Consider the following 23,192-nt stretch of genomic DNA (forward strand, 5'->3'; position numbering starts at 1 on the left):
GGGTGTGTGAGATTAAAGGTGTGTGAGATTAAAGGTGTGTAATTTAAGAGTGTGACCTAGAGAGCAGATTTAGAGACAAGACCTAAGGGCATGGTTAAAGATGTGACCAAAAGGCATGGCTTAGAAGTGAGACATATAAAGGCGAGAAGCAGACAGAAGAGACTTCAGAGAATCAGACACTTTAGAGAGAACAACTTAGAGAACAATTTGGAGTGACAGAGATGGAGTACAACTAGGAACTAGGAACTCAAGACTTGGGACTTGGACTAGGAAGAGAGACTGAAGAATAAACGGGATTGGAACATACTCTGTCTGGTCTCCATTCTTTGAGTCCATCCTCACTCTCTTTCTTGCTGAACCCTGACCCACAGACCGGAGCGGCAGCTTGGGCCAGGAAACAGTGGCCACCAAGGGCAGAGTGGAGAGGGCCTCAACATTTTAGGCCGCCCAAAGTGGGGCAGCCTAGGCCCCAACACCACCCCAAAAATAAATAGGGAGGGAGAGAGGGGGAAGGGGCTTGGGAAGAATGCTTAATTGGCTCCACCCTCTGGCCTTCAGGTACCTCATTAGTATGTAAATCTCTCTAAGGCCTGAGGCCTGTTCCTCTTGAATGATAGCCATAGATCTCTCTGTGGGAGGGGTTGGAGGGCTGAAGCTAAATGAAAAGAACCAGGGCCTGGGAGCAGTCCAATAATGGTCCCTGGTTCCAGGCTTATGCTCGACCAAGCACCCAGCTCCTTCTCACAGCCCACCACCCCACACCAATCTTTCATAGCATTTCTGAAAGATGCATCACTATATTAAGCCAATCCTGAAATACTGCAGACATAGCCATCTGGAGGGTGAGTCAATACCATTCTGTGATCCAGGGCTATGAGAAGGCTTCTTTTTTTTTTTTTTCCTTTTTGTTGTTGTTGTTGTGAAAAGGCTTCTTTTTTTTTCTTTGTTGTTGTTTTGTTGACTTTTTTCATTTTTTATAACTTATTGGTTATTTTATTTAATTGCATTTCTTTCTTATTGTACATTTTATTTACATTTCAGATGTTACCCCCTTACTCCATTCCTCCCTCCCAAGCCCCCCCCCCAGGAATCCCCTATCCCATCCCCCCCCCTCCTGCTTCTAAGAGGATGTGCCCCCCCCGCCCCCACTCCCACCTCCCCACCCTTGAATTCACTTGCAACCAAATAAATCCTAAGAACACAATTCAAGTGTAAAAGAAAGGATATACCTGCTTTTCAAATTTCATCTGTAAAAATTATGAGGGTACTATAAACTACAAACTTACCTGTTCAATTCTTTTGCCATATTTGATAGCTGTTACCATACTAATAACTGCTATTTGGCTTCAGGTTGTATCAATACAAAATATTGTAAGCTACACTGTCAGTATATTACAGAATTATAGCAGGAAGGCTTCCATAAGATGATTTGTAGAAGGCAATTAAAATGGGACTAATGCCAGATCAACAAGAACAACAAGAGGCAAGTAAACCAGCACAACATATATAACAACACAATGGTTTTATTGATGGCAGAAGAAAAGTTTTCCACTTGTAAAGATATTTGCTCTATTGAACTCAGTATTTCCCCCCTTGCTTTATGTAGGTTGAATCTTTTCCCTAAAACCTGCCTTTTTTTCTTTCTTCAAAACTCATATCCAGCATGTTGATTCTTACTCTGAAGAAGTGGAACATCTATGAATAGGTTTCCAGGATCTTTCAGTCAGCGGTTCTTTCCTCACAAAAACCCTGTTTCAAAAAGAAGAAAATAAAACTGAACCTAGATTATCTCTTCTATACATTAGCAAGGCAGAATTCGGCTGAAACTTTTTTAAAATGATGAATGTTCATATAAATATCAGTAATCTCAAACAGAATGAATTAGGAAAAACAATCTCATTCATAAACTTAAATCTGTATGAAAAGCAACATTGAAACACAAAAATTTAGGCCAGGCTGTGGTTGCACACACCTTCAGTTCCAGCACTCGGAAGGCAGGCAGATCTCTGAATCCAAAGCCAGCCTGGTCTACAGAGTAAGTTCCAATACAGCCATGGCTACTCAGAGAAACCCTGCTTTGAAAACCCAAACACCAAACCAAAACAAAAACCCAAATTTAAAAACATACAGAATTCTTTTTCTTTTGGAAGTATGTATCTCTGGTGCTGCTAGACCCTTTCTTATTAGGTCCTGATTGCAGGAACTTTTGAGTTAAGTGAATAGCTCCTTCACAAAGGAAGACTTACACAAGAGGCTACCAGTTGGGCTCTGCACCCTATCCTACCTTCTCCAACACTTTCTTAGGAGACCACTGACCTGATTTAGTTGACCCAGCTCATTTATCGTTTACTTTGGTTGTCATTTGTCCCCTCCTTCTTCCTCTTCCTGCCTTGTTAGATATCTGTATATTTTTTAAGTTCATTTTAATTTCTTTGAACGAATGTGTGTGTGTGTCTGTGTGTGTTCACACATGTGAGCATACATGTGCAGGTGTTCTCATGGGATACAATAGGTGTTAGATCTTCTAAAGCTGTGAGCCTCCCAATATTGATGATGGAAACTGAACTCAATCCCTTTTAAGAGCAAGCAGCAATTGCTCTTAACTGCTGAGCCATCTCTCCAGCACCAGGCACCACAGTATTTGAAACCACAAAAATCAGTGGTGACAACACAAGAGCTGAGATAAATAATGACAGACTTGTTAGGTTAGCATCATGAAGGAAAACAGTGCTTGGGCAGGAATAGGTAATCTACCACTGGAAACATTCAGCTCCTAAGTCTTTCCAAGTAAACAGACTCCTGACCAGAAAATAGATTCCCCCAGATCCTGCTTTTCTTTAATTACATAATCATGTATATGCATGATGGCACGGAGTGGGGAGGAGCATGTGGACCATGGCATACATGTGGATGTCAGGAGACAACTTCATAGAGTATGTTTTTTCTTTTCTTTATGTGGGTTCTAGAAACAGACTCAAATGGTCAGGTGTGTTAAAAGTGCTTTACCCACTGAACCATTCTACTAGCTTGAGCTTTGGATACTGATATTCTTACACAATGCCAGTCCTACTGGCATCACAGGCTAACAGCTCTGTTCATAAAAATTATTTTCCTAACTCTTGATATAAAAAACTCTGCAAAGACAATGCTGCACAAAGTTGTCCAAAAATAATCTACATGTTAAAACATACCTTTTACTAGCTAAAAATTGGTGTTAAAAGATGGACCTTCAAGAAGAAACACAGTCACAGAATCTACAGATAAATATCCATTTCAAGGTTTCTGGTTAATAAACTCTGAAGATTATTCTTCCATTAAATAAGAAACTAGGACCAAAGTTCAGAATGGGTTCACAGTACATACTGCTCATCTTCATAACACTAAGGAGTTCCAGTTAATCTGCCTTACAATTTCTCTCCAAAGCCAAACATGCAACTCGAACCTCTTAAGCAGTGGATGGACTAGGTTCTCTAGTCCTGCTGACAACCAACAGCAATATTTCTTAAGTTCAGTAGTAATTCTTATTCAGAAGTTAACAACCATATCAAGTGCATCACATTTGGTTTTGGTTTTTGGTTTTTTTCGAGACAGGGTTTTTCTGTCCTGGCTGTCCTAGAACTCACTCTGTAGACCAGGCTGGCCTCGAACTCAGAAATCTGCCTGCCTCTGCCTCCCAAGTGCTGAGATTAAAGGTGTGCGCCACCACTGCCCAGCACAAGCGCATCACATTAAAACTCCAGTTTGTAACACAAGCATCAGTAAGTACCCCTAACACAGGCTGTGGCCTCACAGCCTTCTGGAGCCACTTGCTAGGGATGATGGTGTGCCCCTCTCCACCTGTCCTCCTTCTCAGCAGTCTCTGACTCCTCAGTAAACTGAGGTCTGTGATGGGTCCTGTGGATTTAAATAGCTCCTAGGACTCAAGTCTTATTATAAACTGCTCTTCTTGTCCAAAGACCAGTCCGTTTTCCTATCTAAAGAGCTGTGGATAGATTCCACTTTCCAAATCCACTTCCATTTCTAAACTGCATAAAGCAATTACAGACAGCATCCAGGGAAGAAAATGTGGGGACTTGGAGCCGTCTTTCCACTCCATTGACTGCCTTCTCTCACTGGGCCCTGCCTCAGAGCTGTGTGTTTCATGAGTCTCTGGTGCTAGCCTTACAATGAGACCCAGGTGACTCAGGTGTGTCTCCATCGTGGAGAAGCAGGAAGTAGGGTTGTATAGAGTTAAAAAAATGTTCCTGGGAAATAACATGCAAATGCATAACTAAAATTTTATGTCATTTATACTTCAGGAACATACTCAAAATATAAATGAATGGATTTCAAAAGTATATTTTTGGAAGTGATAACAGAAATGCCTAGAGTATTTCTTACCATCCTAAGTAATTTTTGAGAAAAAAAATAGTACTTGAGCATACATAACTTCATATTTATATTTATGGAAAGTCAAATAGCTGACTACCAATACCATCTTCTTACTGGATGTTTAAATTAATTGAAACTTCAGGGAAATTAAAAGAAAAAAATAAGTCTTCAATTTTGTAACAGGAAGTATACATATCTTATTGCTGAACTGCCCATTTAAGATCATTTCTCAGAAATATCTTATTATATTACAGAGGCTTTAATAATGTATTTTTGAATTACAATGCAAAATTTTTCCTAGCCAACGTTACATGTCTTGCTCACTTTACTTTTACATACACTTTATGACAAAACTTTCTTCCCTGAAAGCAAGCCAAGGCAAGCAAGCATGTGGACCATGAGAAAGACTGACTTATTAATTTTATTTTGTGCTGAGTACAGAATCCAGGGCCTGCCACATCCTAAGAATGCATGTGCTACCAGAGTTGTACCCCAGCATCCAAAATGAAAGTTTTAACTTGGGGGGGGGGCATAAAAAGTAAGACTACGACACTTAAGTTGACTGGGAACTGTTTGCATTGTATGATTTGATATGGTTAAGCCACAATTATCCTCAGGGCTATGGTGTATAATGTATTTTTAAGCAGTGTACTATTTTTCAAAGAAAAATTTCCATGGAACCTAAACATACAAAATACATGAAAGAAACTCCTGGAAGGCTGGGAGGACTGAGCCCTCCCCACTGGGTCCACATTAACTCTCCCTGCCTTTTTGACTTGTAGCCTGCTCCAACCAACCCTCTTCTATCAACCCAAACAGCAGCCCCAGACACCCCACTGAGAACCTTTAGCTTCATTAAAAACTGTTTTAAGTGATTTAAAAATATCCAGGAGTAGGAAAAAGATCTCTATTTCCATTCACTTTAAAGTGTCATTTAATTGTAAGGAACTTATTTTAAGAGTTTATATTCAATCTTCTACAGCGCATAAGCTCCTTAAATCTTTGTATATACTTTGAAAAAAAAAACTCCTGAGAACTGGTTCCTATGTGCTACTGAAAATGCCCAGAGTCATACAGCAACTCCTCTTTGATCTGTGCGTGGGTCAGGACCGCTTGCTTGATAGCCTTGCACTGAGCGCAGAGAGGAGGCGGTGAGGAAAGGGAACAAGCTACACTGGCTGCTCTGACAGTCAGAAGTCAATTAACATTAGGCTTTGGCTTAAGGCAGACTGAGATGCAAAGTTAAATGTTAGAAAAGTTCTGTGGGAAATAAGTTTTGGGAAGCTGAAGGACACATAGCTTAGGAATACTGTTTACAGCTGAAGTACCAGGAAATGTGAATAATTTAAATGCTTAATGACATTCAATACATTTAAAACATTATTTAACTTATATCAACATAAAATTATTGAGATAAATTCCTTTACCCCCTCTTTGAATATTTTTTCCTTCCACTCACATCACTCATCACTTCATGCTCTCTGCACTTCAAGGACTCCACAACCACTGCTGGTCTCTGATCAGGAGAAAAACAGAGCTTGACTAAAAACCTTAGCAGAACTAATTGTAATATGACGACCTGAGAAGAGTTCCTAGAAAATTCTCATTCTTGCTACTGAAGACTCTGTAAAGAAAATGTAGTGAAGTCTAGAACAGTCTGCAGGACAATAAATACCCAATGGGAAATTTGTTTTAAATTCTCTAAAAGTTCTAGCATAAATGGATTGAAAACAGTAACAAGACAGGCTGGTTATCAAAGGTGAAAGTATTTCCTTCCAAAAACACAATAAGAAAAAAGGTCTTTGTCAAGTGTGTGATGTCCAAGACTTTCTTTTTTCCCCCTTTTTTTAATTTACTTTTTTATATTTTATTTACATTTCAGATGCCATCCCCTTTCCCCATCTCCCCTCCCTAGAAAACCCCTATCCCATGCCCCCTTTTCCTTTGTGCTTTTAATCATTTTTTAAAAATATTAATCAAAGGCTTTATAAGTTTGGTAATGCTCAATCAGAAGTGTAACCCAATACCCAACCTAGATATATAAGCTATTTTTGACTGGTGGAGACACGTGAATATCTGCCTCCATGCCCCTGCCTCTCTTTCTCTCGCTCATCACCTACCTTCACCCTTCCTGTTAAAATAAAACTTTTCTCTCAAAATGCAATTAGAGCATAGTTATTCCTAATTGTACCAGTGAGGTACAAGATAGTCCTAATACCCAGTCCATCATTTTGTTGACTAACCAGAACCTCTGTCATCTCTCCTAACTAAAACACTTAGTTTTGAACCTGGCTTTTTTTTCTTGGCTTTAGAATGAATGTCAGCTGAAAAACATCCACTCAGATCTTTTCTCTCAAAGTAAATAGCCAGGATTGGCTATGAGACTATAGGTCTTCAACCCCGTCAGAAATCCAGAATGACTGAGTTAACTGAAATTATGGGAAGCACAAAGCATAGCTTCTAAAACTTAGCCAACTTATAGAGACCACTGAACACCTGAAAAGCCCCTATACTACCGAACATTGGAGCATCAAATCTTCAGCCTTCTGGCCCAGAATCATCTGACAGACCTTAGTGATGGCAGAATTATTAAGGGCTGATTACTCTGTCTAGGCAGATCTCCTGACTTTCTGCTCTCTCCCTAGTGAAGATGGTTTTTAAACAGCTGTTCTTTCTGAAATGGGCACAAATGCTTCTAGATAAGCCAACAACCTCCAAATCAAATTTGAGTTAGAGTCATGTTGTCTTTCTGACTCCTGATGGTACACTGTCAAATATTCCCTCTTCTGTAAATAAGCTCAACTAGATGAAATACAACAGCACTCAGAAATGAGGCATATTCTCTCATATTTGTGGACTCTAGCTCTGTATCCTCAGATGTGAGTATTCAATTAGATTAACTGCAAAACCCAGGAAAGAGAGAAGGGATGGGGGGAGCACTAGAGGTGGGGGAGTACACAGGGGGAGTTGGAGCCAGGAGAGGAAGGGGTAGAAATATATAAATACAGTAGCCATTTATGAAATTCTCAAAAAACAATAAAAATAAATGTAATAAGACCATAAGTGTGTGTGTATGAGAAAGAGAATGAGATGAAAGAAGGGGAGGGGGAGGGGGAGGGGGAGGGGGAGGGGGAGGGGGAGGGAGGAGAGGGGGAGGGAGAGGGAGGGGGAGGGAGGAGAGGGAGAGGGAGGAGAGGGAGAGGGAGGAGAGGGAGAGGGAGGAGAGGGAGAGGGAGGAGAGGGAGAGGGAGGAGAGGGAGAGGAGGGAGAGGAGGGAGAGGGAGGAGAGGGAGGAGAGGGAGGAGAGGGAGGAGAGGGAGGAGAGGGAGGAGAGGGAGGAGAGGGAGGAGAGGGAGGAGAGGGAGGAGAGGGAGGAGAGGGAGGAGAGGGAGAGGGAGAGGGAGAGGGAGAGGGAGAGGGAGAGGGAGAGGTAGAGGGAGAGGGAGAGGGAGAGGGAGAGGGAGAGGGAGAGGGAGAGGGAGAGGGAGAGGGAGAGGGAGAGGGAGAGGGAGAGGGAGAGGGAGCAGAGTAAGTGCAGTTTGGTCTAAAATATCCTTAACAGGCTCATATGTTTGAATGCTTGTTCTGCAGCTAGTGGAACTGTTTGGAAAGGATTAGGAGGTGTGGCCTTATGGGAATGAGTATGACCTTGTTGAAGAAGGTGTGTTATTTGGGGGGGGGGGGGGATCCAGTTTCCTTCTCTGACTGTATCTTATGTATCAGATGTAACTGTCAGCTATTGTTCCATCACCATGCCTGCATGCTGCCACACTCCCTGCTGTAATGGTCACAGACTAAGCCTCTGAAACTGTAAGCAAGGTCCCACCTAAGTGTTTCTTTTATACAATGCCTCGGTCATGGTGTCTCTTTACAACAGAACAGTAACTAAGACAGTAGAAGTGGAGCAGTAGATTTCTAGAAGGATTTGTGGGGAAAAGGCAAGTGGAAAAGTGACATATCACACTGCCAATTGGAAGCTGCATCACACAATCAGCTTTTTCTATGTGCATCATTATGAAACATCAGTAGCTGAACTTGTATTGAACACAAAGCACATCTTTCTTTATATGAAAACTATCTGGAAATGTCAGTTTTACCTTTTTCATTAGTTCCGAGCCCGAGGAGGTTGGTAAAACTGCTGTGTTGGCCGAGTGGACCTTCGAGGCTGTCCATCACCTCCTCTCCGGAACTCAATGGTGTGATCGTAGGTGCCTTCTTCTTCCTATTTGCAAAAATAATGATTTAGTATGTTCAAAGTAGCTCCAACGTCCTAAATTAAATATGGTTTATAGTCTTCACATTAATATACCTTCTTAAGCTGTCAACAGAGAGAGGTGAGGGTAAAGGGTAAAGGGTAAAGGCAGAAATTTTAAAGGAAATAATTTCCAAATAATAGTATGACTATCACATCAAGTGATGAGACATAAGGAAAACAGAGAAGACCAAATATAATGTGCTTGAGTAATTCTTCTGAATACATTTTGGGTGTTTCTTACAGAAAGGGGTCTTGGTAAAATACCAAAAAGGGTCACTGAAGAATCAGAGGACATTCATCAACTATCTACTCTCATTTGATGAAATCGTCAACATTAAGAATCTTACATCTACAGACAGAGAAAATAACAAATTGGAATGGAGGTGGGGTTATGCAATTTAAATACACAAAAGCTTCATGCAAGAGAAAGCATAAGAAAGCATTTACTCCACTCCCTTCCTTACTGTGAGGGTGGATCTACTAGCTCCAGGAAGAACACAGGGAAATTAGGAGACTCTGATTAAAGAGCGAGCAGAGGAAGTATAGTTCACTATAACATTGGAAAAGGATTTAAAGGCAACAAAATATCATCAAAAAGCACACTGGTTTCTTACTGAGTGCTGCCGCCCTGGCTTTTTGTTTCTTTGTGTGTGTGCTTTCTAAAATTAATTCGGCTATGAATTAGATACCCTATCCGAAATGGGGGAAAAAACAGGCTCTCAGTTTTATTTATGCAAGAAATAGCATCTATTTTTACTGAGTAAAATTTAAATTCCAACTAAATTATCAGAGTACAATAATTTGCATGATTTTGGAAATTTATTCTTTCTCCCTCCTCCTCATATTATAAAATCTTTTCCTCACAGCTTTCCTTTGACTCTAATAATAACATAGGAAATTATAAGAAAGTCTGAGTTATGTTTCTTCAAGTTTCATGTATACTACCACTCTACTGTAACCTGCCAGAAACAGAGAGATGTTAAGACACTCTGACTGAAGAAACCTTACTACTAAGAGTGACAGTCAGTGATACATACATCAATGCACGGACACTCTTCCCAGCATTAAGCATCCTCCACAGTATTCAAAAGAAAGCACCATATGTTATTATTTTTAGGAAGGACACTCAAGTCCAAGAACTGTATAAGACAACTAAAACAGATTTAGTTTGAATTCAAACACTGCTGTTTAAATGTGTCTCCATCTGCAAGTAGAAGAAATGAGCTATAAGCCAAAAATTAATGATCATTTTCAAGGACTTGTCATGCCACAAAGAATAGTGAAATCTAACAATCCAACTGATGTTAATTCAGTAGCCACTTTCTAGAGAAAAGTGTCAGATATGCTCTTTTGTACCCAAACCCCTTTCAAAGGTCAATCTCAAACAGTTTGGATCTGGAACTCAGCACAGCAATTAAAATGCAGGAAGGAAAGTTAAAAAGTTCTTGGGAAAGGAGAAAGCTATCGTTTTATTATTCTGGTCACTGTTCTGAATGATGATTATCAAATATTACTGCAAATTTGAAAAGGAGATATACTTAATTTTATGACAAATGACAACACTTAAAGCTTTGCATATTAAGTGAAAAGGATAAAGATATATCTGGTACTTTAGGAGAGGAAGTAATTATTGCAGGAATCAGAATAGAATGTTAATTTTCTCTACACTCAGCTGCAGAGCTGGCTGAGAACATCTGAAAAGTCCTTGCTTTACAATGAACCACATCGTTAGAAGTTAGACACTGCACGTGCTGAGCAAGTGCCTAATAAAAATGATATTGCTATTGAAAAGCTGTCTCTTCTAGCCTTAAAAGATTCAGACTGTACTCACTAGAGCCAATTAGTGTTATAGAGATGACCAACCATGAAATTCCCTTCACATAATTTGATGTCTTCACAAGCTTTTTATACAAAGTAGCAGTCAAAAACTGAGATTCTCATAGCTTACTTTTCAATTACTGTCAAAGGCAGTCTTTGCTTTCATTAATTTTTAAATTTCTCCTGCAGTGCAGCTGAGGGCAAGCATTGTTTACATGCAATACTGACTACAGTCTGCAGGAGGAACTGTGAGTGTTGACCGCATCCCTGTTTTACCTCAGACAGCATAGTTCTAGTTATAGACGAGGCTTCTGACCTGTTTCTAATGAAATCTATCCACTGTCCTAGCCTATCTTGTTCAAGTTTCAAAACTCTATTACAGATTGAAAACTCCAAAATTTATTTCACAGTTCATAAGCATATTAAAAAAAACAACAACAACAACAAAACCTGACACTGAATTAGAGCCAGTACCATCCTGGAAGGCCATCTAGTCCATCCCTTTAGATTTGATGAACATATCTGTCAACCTAAAGAGATAAAGTAGCTTTCCCAAGTCATGGAGCTCAATTCAAGAAGTCCTGGTGAGAACTGTTTTGTTTCTGACTCGCAGCAAGGTTCTTTTTAAGGCTTGGAATAACTTCATGCGACATGTGATAGAAACATCCAATGAGATCTTCACCTAAGCTTTTGAGACTTCATATTAGCTATTAGGACTCTTTTGCCAACTTCAGCTATGTAATCAAATAAAGCCTGGTTTCAAAGAACAAAAATTCAAAATGAGCCCCTTTTCATGCTTATAATCACTACCCCACTGAGACCTTTCATGAGCAGACACACACTCACATATAAACACACACACACCCTGCAAAAACCAGTCTGTCAAGCACATGTCAAACATATTTCAAAGCAGAGAAAAACAACCAACAAAGATGACATTAATAATTAATAAGAAATTAAAAATTTACAAGTACTTCTCTTCTGCATATTGTCTTTGTCCTCTTACTGCATGCGATGTTCGGATAACACATATCCAGCTACATGTGTTCCACCTGTGAGTGAACTGTTCTATGAAACGTCACTATAAACTGGTCATCTGAAATCCACAAGTAGAGGTTTTAAACATGCTTATATCATATGTTCACTGTAAGAGAGAAGAAGCTAACGGATATGGAGGCTTATTAGGAGCTGCTTGGTCTTTCTGTACAGCAAAGAATACCAGCACTTGAGTGAACAGACAGTCCACAGAATGAAAAAAGGTTTTCTAGCTATACAGAGAGTTAGGACCTACAATATAAAAGATTTTTAAAGTTAAATATCACAACAAAATTTTTTTACATGAGGCATGCATGGACCTAAAGAGAGTTCTCAAGAGATAAAACACAAACAGCTAATGGAGGTGGATGCTCGAAGCCAACCATTGGACTGAGCACAGGGTCCAAAATGGAGGAGTTAGAGAAAGGACTGAAGAAACTGAAGGGGTTTGCAACTCCATAAAAAGAATAACAACATCAACCAACCAGACCCACCAGAGCTCCCAGGGACTAAACCATCAACCAAAGAGTACACATGGAGGGACCCATGGCTCCAGCTGCATATGTAGCAGCGGACTGCCTTGTCGGGTATCAATGGGAGAAGAGGCCCTTGGTCCTTTGAAGGGTTGATGCCCCAGTGTAGGGGAGAAGGGAGGGGATGGTTGGGTGGGGGAGCACCCTAATAGAAGCAGAAAGAGGAAGGTTTCCAGAGGGGAAACCAGGAAAAGGGATAACATTTGAAATGTAAATAACGAAAACATCTAACTAAAAAGAATGTTCAATATCCTCAACCATCAGGGACTTGCATATTAAAATTACTTTTCTCTTATCCCAGTCAGAATGGCTAAGATCCAAAGAAACAAATAATGACAAATGCTGGCACTGATGTAGGGATGCACACTCACTCACTCCTGGTGGAAGTACAACCTGGTACAGCCACCAGAAAAATCAGTATGAAGTGTCTCCAAAAAAGCTGAAAACTATCTACCACATGATCCAGATACACCACCCTTGGCAACACACCGAAAAGACCATACCTTCCTATAGAGATCCCTGCGCATTCACGCTTATTGTGGCTCTACTCACAACAGCGAAGAGACAATCGATATGTCCATCAACTGGGGAGTGGATAATGAAAATATCACATATTCACAGAGTATAATATTACTCAGCTAGTAAGAACAATGAAATTATAAAATTCAGAAGTAAATGGAGTTTAAAACAATCATCTCCAGGGAGTTAATCCAGACCCAAAAAGACAAACATTTCTTGTTTTCTCTCATTTATAGATGCTAACTTTGAATCTTTACATATGCATTTTATTAGGAATATCCATAGAGGTCAAAGAAAATAAATAGGGGTCCATAGGGAAGGCAGAAAAAAATTTGCAGTATAAAGGGTTAAAAGGAAATTATGGAACAGAAAGGGTACATTGTGGTAGAGAACATGGGAGAGTACAAGAGGAAAATTGGTAGGGGTAAATAAATACCTACTACAATAGAAGCTTCCTAAAGTGTATCTATCCACATACATTTTTTCAAAAATTGAAATGAAATTGTCCTGTAATAGGGGAATGGCCCCAGAAGACACCAGCTAACAAACAAAAAGCCCAGTGGCAAGAACAAGTTACTTCTCAGGAGTCCTTGGCCAGTGAGGTTCCAAAGGCCACCAAACACTATAGGCTGCTGCCAGTGCTCTTGGTTACTCTCGAGGGCTTGACAGTAAGATTGAACTGCTCAAGACACCATATACTTGAACCACAGAACACGAACAAGCTAGTACTGACTGGAAGCTTTACAACAGATTTAATAGAATATATATGAAGTTCAATATACTTAGCAATCTTTGAAATGTAGGCTATTTTTATATAATGCTAATGAGTATAGCATTACATTACATCTCTTGTAGTGATTCATATGCAAAAATCTTTATAAATCACTAGGCTATACTATGCCTGTCTGGTCAGATTATATTTATAGGAATATAACCAAACTTAAGATGAAACCTAAGCAAGCAATCATTGTAAAGACAAACATATTTTTACAAAATGTTATGCGATAGGTTGCAAAGTTACAACTAGAAATATTGTAAATGATCTGTTCATACATTAATGATATTAATATTTTATGGTATTGGAATAGGTGAAAATGGAAATGAAGGATGACTCAGCATTTATTTCCGACAGTTTGTGCACAGCCAGTCTCTATTCCCTCAACAGCTACACGCTATCAAGACTAATCTTTACTGCACCATTTGCCTCTTCTGAGACATGTTTTACTCTACCATTTATAGTTCCAGCACAAAACAGCAAGGCCCATGCTAGCCCAGAACTACAAACTATAGGGCAAAGTTGTTGTGGAGAATAAAAACTGAGGTGTTATTATTTACTAAGTAATTAATTCCACAACCTGAACTAAGGCCCAGGCCCCTTCACATTCCTGGCTTCCCCTCGGATATGCTTCCAAACAGTGACACAGACATCACACGCTTCAGTCCTCTAAAGGACACAGGAGAATATATGGGCAGATTTTCTCGTTTTTGTATTGTTACTAATTTAGAGGATAAATGTGGTGCTCCTTTTTTCCAAATACAATCTTGTGTTAACAGCAGTGTAGGACAGATGGGGCTCAGGTTAAGAAAGGGAGCTGTGCATAGGGGTGAGCAGTAACCTTGGCCTTCTCTCTCTCAGTGCTACTACGCTTTGGAACCTGTGAGGCACAAACATTACAAACTCAACCCAGCTTCCCTTTGACCCTACACTACAAGGTGGAGTGTGTGGCTCAGGACAGGAACTGCAGCACTGTTTCCAACTGCTCACTTGAAGGAATCTATAGCCCATAAACTGCCTCATTTGTTAAAAAGAACTCACCTGTGCAGCTAAGTAGAAAAAATTTTTAGGTTCAACAATATATGAGATATCTGTTACAATACAAAACCAAATATAGCAAATGTTATAATGATTTAGCTTAGGATTAAGAATTTTTAAGGAAATAAATACCATTTTAAAATAAAACTGGGATAGAAAATTCATCTCCCTTCTTCCATTTTTATGCACTATATGTGGTAATATTTTATTTAAAGTAAAACATTTTATGGCAAAAGAGGAGGGAACATTAATTGAAGAAAAAAGAAAGAACAAATTCAAAATCTACCAAATAACTGTTTCTAAATCTATGACACATACATAATAATACCGTTTTCATTCTGATAAAATACAGAATTTCAAAAGGACTGTAGGCCATTTAAATGAATAAATCACCTCTGACTTTCTCTTTGTAAAGGCATGGTGGAGAACACCTGTCATCCTGGCAATGGAAGGCGGAAGCAGGGCCTACAGGCTAGTCTCAGCTATGGAGCAAGCAGGAGGCCAGCCTGAACTACAGAAACTCTTCCCAATTAACCAAAGCAAATAAGTACATGGATGGATGTAAATAAATATGTGCCAAATTTAGAATTAAATTATATGAAAATTATATTGAAATTGATGACTCTATCGGGCAACACAAAGTCATCTGAATGCATGCATAGCTAAAGGTTTCTGCTCCACACTCTGCCAAGTAAAGCACAACAGAAAGACAACAATATTGTAACGTGAATTTCTGAGTGACAGCCAAAGCAAACACAGTAGTACCATCATCACTGTCCTGACTAATTCCAGTAAGGTTTTCTTCACTTTAATGCAAAGTAAACCAGCTGCTTTGAGTAGTTTAAGCACCCAGGAAAATTCAAATATCAAAATAGATATCAAAAGGCTGCATTGTGTCTTAAGCAAGAAAAAGGAGCTTTTTAAAAAAGACAGAGTAGTAAACTCAAATAATAAATATCATGGACCCTCTTCAATTTGACACTACCTCTCTGCATATCTACAATTTGAAACAGATTTGCGGTATGTTAACATTGGTGTGTGACATGTGTTTATTTGTAAGGTTTTTATAATAAGTCTCTAAAATTAAGAAATAGAAAAGGCAGTTAGATGTTTATACTACTGTAGTCTGGCATTTTTAATGTTATTTATTATTTACACTAATTATTTGAATTACCTCATCTCACCATTTTCTAGAAGAAACTAATGCTCAGAATAATTTCTTCCACAGTATTTAGTGGCCATCTTTCAGAAAGACTGCTCAACTATACAAACTCAAAGTCTTTATTTTGAATAACATGGCATTTTATTAATGTTTCTCTCTTTTGATAGCTTTCCTTTAATTTGTTAGTAGCTTAACTTTTCTAGGTTCACTTTTTAGACATTAACATTTTTCAGCTTTACTAAGGAATATTTGAAAAATGAGTTATACATATTTAAAGTGTACATGGAAATAAAATACATACGTGTACACTGTGAAATGATCACAAGCCAATTATCACCCCATGACCTCATAGTTGCCATGTTCTTGCTGGCTTGTCCTGTCTGTCTTTCTTGGGAAAACAGTGAGGAGCCATTCACTCAGCACTGTGTAAGTACACAGCACATGCATGATAACCATCACCACCAAGCCACACAGCTGCAGGACCCTGTCGTCCTGCAAAATGACACTTTGTTCTCTCAGAGCATTTAACCCGACCTTAATCCTGGAATCACTGTCACATTCACGGGTTCTTTCAATGAAATCTGACTGTATTAGATCCTCTGTATGGATAAAATCATACACTCCCACTTTATATAGCATACTTTTAAAAGATTTTTAAAATTATGAATGCCTGTGTATAGATTATGAACATGTGAATGCGGATCCCCACAGAGTCCAGAAAGGCATACTGGGTCCCGGGGAGCTGGAGGTACATGTGGTTGAGCTGCCATGGGGGTGATGGATCGTAACTGCTGAGCCCGGAATCAACTATGGTGTTTGTGTGTAGAGCAGTAGCAGTAGGTGCTCTTACCGTCCAAATATTTCTCTGGTTCTGAGCATAATATCAAGAGTCCCGTGTTGTATGATTATATGGATACTTCAGCACAATCATCATTTAACTGATGGCCACTATCTTTGATAAAATACTACAGTTAAATCCAAAGAATTATCCCTTAGAAAAAGAAAGAAAACCTCCCTTGAAAGCAGCAGTCTTAATAGGTTACAGACTTAACAAGAGTCTGAACAAAAAGTGTATACCTACTTTAAAGACATCAGCATGCTGAAAGCTTCCTATAAGAGATTCTGTATTGAGTAATCAGCCCTTAATAATTCTGCAGCACTAAGGTCTGTCAGAAGATCCTGGACCAGAAGGCAGAAGAACAGATGCTCCAACGTTTTGAAGTAGAGCGAGTGTCCAGGTGGTCAGAGGTCTCTATAAATTGGCTAAGTTTTTAGAAACTACGATTTGTGCTTCCCACAATTATAGTTAACTCAGTCATTCTGGATTTCTGATGGGGTTGAAAACATATAGCTATTGACCTTAAGAGAAAAGATTTGAGTGGATGGTCGTCAGCTGACATTCATCCTAAAGCCAGGTTCAGAACTAAATGTTCTAGTTAGAATAGATGACAGAGGTGCTGGTTAGTCAACAAAAGTATGGACTGGGTATTAGGACTATCCTGTACCTCACTGGTACAAATTGGCATAATTATGCTCTAATTGTATTTTGAGAGAAAAGTTTCATTTTAACAGGAAGGGTGATATGTAGGAGGAGCTAAGGTGGGAGGAGTACTGAGAGGAAGAAAAGGAGTAAGAAGAGGAGGAGAAGAAGGAGAGGAGAAGCTAGGTGATGAAAGAGAGAAAGAGGGGGGAGACAGGGAGGCAGATATTCATGTATCTCCACCAGTCAAAGATAGTTGTTATATCTAAGTCGGTCAGTGGGTTACACCTCTGATTGAACAATTCCAAACTTATAAAGCCTATGATTAACATTCTTTTTTAAAAAAATGTATAAATGCAAAAAGGAAAAGGGGGCATGGGATATGGGTTTCCTAAGGGGGGTGGAGGGGGGAATGGGGATAGGGGATGCCATCTGAAGTGTAAATAAAATATCTAATAAAAAAAATGAAAAAAAAAAAAAAAAGAGAGATTCTGTATTACAGAGGGATTCTCAAGAGCTCTGTCTCTTTAGCCAGGTCTAAATCTTGGCATAGTGTCCATCATGTCCACGACATATTACTTTAATATTCCTATCACGTTTTCGGGTAATGATGTGAGTATATAAGAATTAGATGAGAACATAATGATGCCAACAAATAAGCAGTGCATTTGACATTAATCCAAACTGATAACTGTTAATAAAATCCATTGCCTTCAATTGCACTACATAGATGGAGATGCATTACATTCTCTACACATCACAGTAAACACGTAGGTTATATACTTCATAATGATCACTAATTACAAGTAACAAACTCCTATTGCACTCTGATAATTTACATTATTTTTACAATTTACAATAGTAGGCTAATATAACAGAATTTAAGATAATAAAACTAATTCTTTCTGTGGAAGCAGTAATTGCCAGACTTACTGCTTTTACTGCTTAACCATCAAACTGGCTTTTATCGTAAAAATTCCTTTAAGGGTCCAACTGAAACAGAAACATATGGTATGCTACAAAGACCTGAATACAGATTTGAACAACTGAATTAGAAAAACAACAAAAACAATATTTTATGTTCAGTTGATAAATTACAGGACACAACTGTGCTTTTTAAATGTACTGTAGACTGAGGGAGGAAAGACATTTGATGGGAAATGCTTCATAAAATGATCAGTACCATATGACTGAGAAGTGAATAATATCCTGCTGTTTTCTCTCCTTTATTAAGAATTAAGAAACTTAGACAAATAAAAATGCAATCTTAAAGCACGTACAACTTCAAGTATCTCATCAAATTCATGCTGAAACATACACAACAAAATTGTGTGTGTGACAAACCACGGACATTTCTCCTGAGTGAAAAAAGAAAACGTGTGTTTAAAAACACTAACATAGACTACTCATGCAGTCAGTACAGTTGGCTGCAGTCTGAGGATAAGGGGGTAGAACACAGCATCCCCCCCACCCCCCACAGCACAGGATTGGAGGTGGTGCCTCCTTGAGGTCTGGGCCTAGGCACTGGCAATCCTGCCTTTCCTACAATGGAAGGCAGCACTCTTCCAACTGTTGACTGGGTTTTCCAGCTGGGACTGCTTCCTCCTCCGTGTATCAGACTAGACCATGTTAAGATGAATGATTTTACCTTTTCTCGTTCTTTCAGTAAGAGTCACTTGTCAAATGTCACTATTTCCAGATCTCCATCACTGTAACTATTTTTAGAACTGACTATTCTACATAACCTATATACATAATACATAATGCTACTTGGGATATCATTTCAAATATGACTTGACTAAAATATACTATTAAATATCTCTCATGAAGAAAGTACTCTCCTCTCCTTGACAAATATACAAGGCAGTTGCTTTAAAGTTTTTATCAATTGCTCAACCAGTTTATTCATATTGTGCTTGACACTGAGTGAAATCCTTACAATGGACTCACAAGGCTAATTCATACACTAATTCATAATTCATTGCATATTCATTGAGGACTCTTTTCTAAATTTAAGCACAAAGCTCTACATTAAATATTGCTGAAGTTTGTGCAGTAGAAATAACTTTACGTTGGCACAATACTCTTACCAGTATATTGTGAATAACTGTGCACAACAGATCGTATAGCCGGAGATTTGTCAGCTTTCATTTTTGCAGAATGGGTGGAAGTTGAAGCACTACTATCCAAAAGGGTCACGTCCAAGCAGGCAGTTACAGCACAACTGTATGTATGAGAGGCAGTATGAGAAAGGAAGAGGTTGGCTGACTTTCTACCCCATAGTTCTAACTGCGGCCAGCCTTTGAGAAACACCGGCTGATACTTCTACCAACACTCATCTTCATTTCTGTACTTAAATAACCTAGAGATTTACTCATGTGTTTGACCTCTTAGAGAAATAACTCAGTTGGCTCTTTGTGAAAACTAACACGGGTTGAAAGACATTTTGTCAAATTTATCAAAATACAAGCTTACCAAAATGAACACAATGAACATTAAACTAGCATACAGCTGGGAGAATGAGTATCTTTTACTCCCATCTGGAGATGAACTTTTGTTTCAGAAAACATCAAATCTAAATCAGTCCTTCACCTTACTAGTACAAAGAAATTTAGGTGAGAAAGTTAATGGCTCAGAGTTTGTGCCTGCAATTTTTTTTTCTTGTGTGAAGTGGGGATACTGCTAGTTACTTGATAGGGATCCCAGTGTGGGGGATTTTGTCTATCTGTATGTATGTGCACCACCCATGTGCAATGTCCATAGCGGCCAGATGGCATCAGATACCCTGGAAACAAAACTACAGATGGCTGTGAGAGAATTCTGGGGCCTCTGGAAGGACAGTTAGTGCTACTGATCAGCATTACTAGCAGACCACAACCAATGTTCCTGTTTTCACCATCTACAAACAAAGGTCTTTCTCCTCTGTAATATAAAATCCCCTCACATAAACATAAGTTGAGTGTATTAAAAAGTAAATAGACAGATGAAGTAATGCATGTTTGTAAGCCTATCATTAAGTAAGTAGAATCAGGAGGGTCAAGAACTCAAGGTTATCCACAGCTACAAAGCAAGTTTGAGACCACTCTAGGCTATGGGAGACTCTGCCTCAAAACAAACAAACAAATAAACAAACAATTAAAAACGAAGCAAATAGGTCAACTGGATTAGAAGCATCAGCCAGCTATTGGTGATGGTGTCTAAATCACAAGGCAATTTGCAAGGAAAATGATAACAATGATACAAAGAGACTAACTTTACAAATCCCTTTCATAGTGTAAAATCCATGATTCAAATTCCACTTTCATTATCTCAGCAGAAGAGCATGTTAGTCTTAAAAGCTAAACTAAAGAAGCAACAACATTTAATAAAAGCTTGTCCCAGGGTTCAATACTAATTTGTTCAAAACCCAGATATAGATAACAATCCAATCAATGTCAGAAGGCAATTGCACTCATTGCATGACTGGCTGAAAGCATCATGGTTGAGCAAAAGAAGAAGCCATCCATTGATGAAAAGTATAACCAACTATAGGGTTTCTGAGATGTATAGGAAAATAGTTTAAAGGAAAAAAAAAAAAAAAAACCTTTAGAACTCTGTAGCCCAAGTCCTACTAATGCAAATGACTGTGTGCTACAAGAAAAATTAATTAAAAAGATTTGTGAAATTTATATTAGACCCATATTTTAAGAGCCCATGAAGACCTCCATCTAATTAGTAACACTAAAATAAAAAAGTTTAATAGCAAGGAAAGAATGGCATAAAGAAGTTGCTTGGTTTCCTTCCAAGAGATGTAATTTAGGACAGGTGTGCAGCTCCTACCTCCAGTCCAAGCCACTGCTCAGTTCAAAGAATCAGCCTCGCTCAGGAACTGAACGAGGTTCATGGTTGTTCCTTCCCAAGCCTTAAAGGAACACAAAAGGCGGGAACAAGCAGTGCTCAAGAAGCCACAAAAGCAGGAATTTCAATCTGAAAAGCTGTTCACTGAGCAGTTTCTATGTTGCTCACAATAACCTATGAGTTTGTCTCTTTTTATTGGATTTTTCCAGAGGAGAACACATGACTGAGATTGAAGAGGTACCCCAGGCCGTGGTAGACTGAACTTCATGCTTGCTCATGGATGGCACTGAGGAATAGCCTAGGTGAGGGTACGTCCATCACGTTAAGTTCTAATGAGGTTTATATAATTACAGACCTCACATTTTAAGTGAGTGTGTACATTTAATAAAACAACAGTATCTGTATGTTAAGTTTCTTAATGTAGAACACAAATCACGACAAGGCTATCTACACTGAGCACATTCTATTTCACTCTACTAAGGAACCCTAAATTACCAACTTCTCCATAGCAGCTGTGACATCTAAATAAATTACCGTAAGTAAAGAATTCCTTAAAGTTCTTTATCTCCTTAAAGAGATAATAGTATTAGTTCCTAAATGTGAAGTTCTATTCCTTATAATAATATATACAGCACATTCTCTTTTTCTTTTCTTTCTTTCCTTTTTTTTCTCTTTCTTTTTTTTTTTTTTTTTTTTTTCAAGACAGGGTTTCTCTGTCTAGCCCTCGCTATCCTGGAACTCACTCTGTAGACCAGGCTGGCCTCATCTGGATCATAGTCATCCACCTGCCTCTGCCTCCCAAGTGTTGAGATCAAAGGCATGTGACACCACTGCCCAGCTCACTTTTTCTTTTATTAGTTTGAGCCAAACTAGTCTACTATTTATTTTGCCTTTTAACTAACAAAATTATTTTTAACCTAGTGACTTACACAGGGGATGGACCTAACACTTGATGCCAAACTAACTCTTATTTTGCCTTTTAACAAAATTAATTTTACAAGTTGCCCACATTAATAACCAACATAATACCAAGAACAGAGTAAGAACTCAATCTAAGAACTATGTCTGCCCATTTTTCTTCTAATCAAAACAGAAACCTCGAGTCAGTCTTCATAGAGACGAATAATACCAGCAGATCAAACACACTAATTTTATTACTAATTTGTTTCAATATGAGAAGGTTCTCTCTTCTCTGGTTTCTGCTGAGATGAGCCTAACTCCTTGAGGGACATGAGTACTAAAAAAAAAAAAATTAAGTAGTCAATAAGTAGTCAAGTTCACCAAAGCAAGTATTTTCACAACAAATTCTTTATATCTGCAATTCTAGATTCTGAGATATTTAGCTCCAGAAGTTTAGATGAGTGTGTGTGCGTCTGTGTGTGTGTGTATCTCCACAATATACTTAATTCTTAAGTTCCTAAATTTGCTCAAGAATGTGCCACTATTTAAGAAATCTTATAATTAAAAAAAAAAAATCCCATGATTAGTATTTATTTTAATGAGTGTTAAAACATCTCTGAAGCAAACTATTTTTTCTAAGTTCTTTGGTCTTAGTGGAAGATTATAAGCCAGTGGTTCTCACCTGTGAGTCACAACCCTTTTGGGGATTGAAGGATCCTTACACAGGGCTGGCATATCAGATGTCCTGCATATCAGACATTTACATTACAATTCATAACGTAGCAATTACAGGTATGAAATAGCAATAAAATAATTTGGAGATCAGCACAACATGAAGTACTCTATTAAAGGGTCACAGCATAAGGAAGGTTGAGAACCAATGTTATATTATTCTAGGTTGTTCTTAGAAACCATGCCAGTATTTAAACCAAAAATCTGTTCTAAATAGGATTTCCTAGTTTCCTATTTGTATTCTACCTTTTAATTCTATAGCTGCAGATGGTTAATGTATTATCATTATAATACAAAAATACAAAACTGATGATAAACACGTATGATGTTTTCCTGCATTTTAAACTGTTCCATGTTAGGAAAATTTCATGAAAGAATCAATAATAAACAGATAAATCAACACATTAGGTTAAACTTTGTGTGATTAAAGGTTTTCTGTTTTGCTTTTCTTAATTATTTATTGCTGTTAATTTTGAGTTGGGTTTCAAGTTACCTAGCTTGATCACAAAGTCTTGAGTTCAGGTCATTCTCTTCCCTTGGCTTTCTTAGTGAAGGTATTTGGTATGTATTACCACACCTAACAACACAGTAGTTTTTAAAAGTCATTTCCTACCAAACTTGCTTGCTTTTTTAACTGAGATAACAGCACCACCACCACCACTACCACCAAAGAAACAATAGATACAGCAAACAGCAGAATTTAAACCACCTCCCCCTAACACACACACACACACACA

The 23,192-nt window shown here is 38.5% G+C and overlaps 1 protein-coding gene across 3 annotated transcripts in view; it reads right to left on the reverse strand.

The window, feature by feature from the left end:
• Window positions 1–1,505: 1,505 nt before the first annotated feature.
• Window positions 1,506–23,192, reverse strand: part of Tdrd3 (tudor domain containing 3) — a 134,260-nt gene continuing 112,573 nt past the window's right edge. For 2 of the 3 annotated variants that reach the window (XM_076930672.1, XM_076930673.1), the window contains one exon: window positions 8,469–8,593. Coding sequence is in view for 1 of the 3 variants with exons in the window: in XM_034497635.2 (XP_034353526.1) it covers window positions 8,477–8,593 (117 nt within the window). In the remaining 2 variants the exon portion in view is untranslated. Of the gene's footprint in view, window positions 1,750–8,468; window positions 8,594–23,192 lie in introns of those variants that run through there. The other variant, XM_034497635.2, reaches the window with a different exon arrangement.

This window comes from Arvicanthis niloticus, chromosome 3, assembly GCF_011762505.2.
Source record: "Arvicanthis niloticus isolate mArvNil1 chromosome 3, mArvNil1.pat.X, whole genome shotgun sequence".
In the NCBI taxonomy this organism is placed as follows: Eukaryota; Metazoa; Chordata; class Mammalia; order Rodentia; family Muridae; genus Arvicanthis; species Arvicanthis niloticus.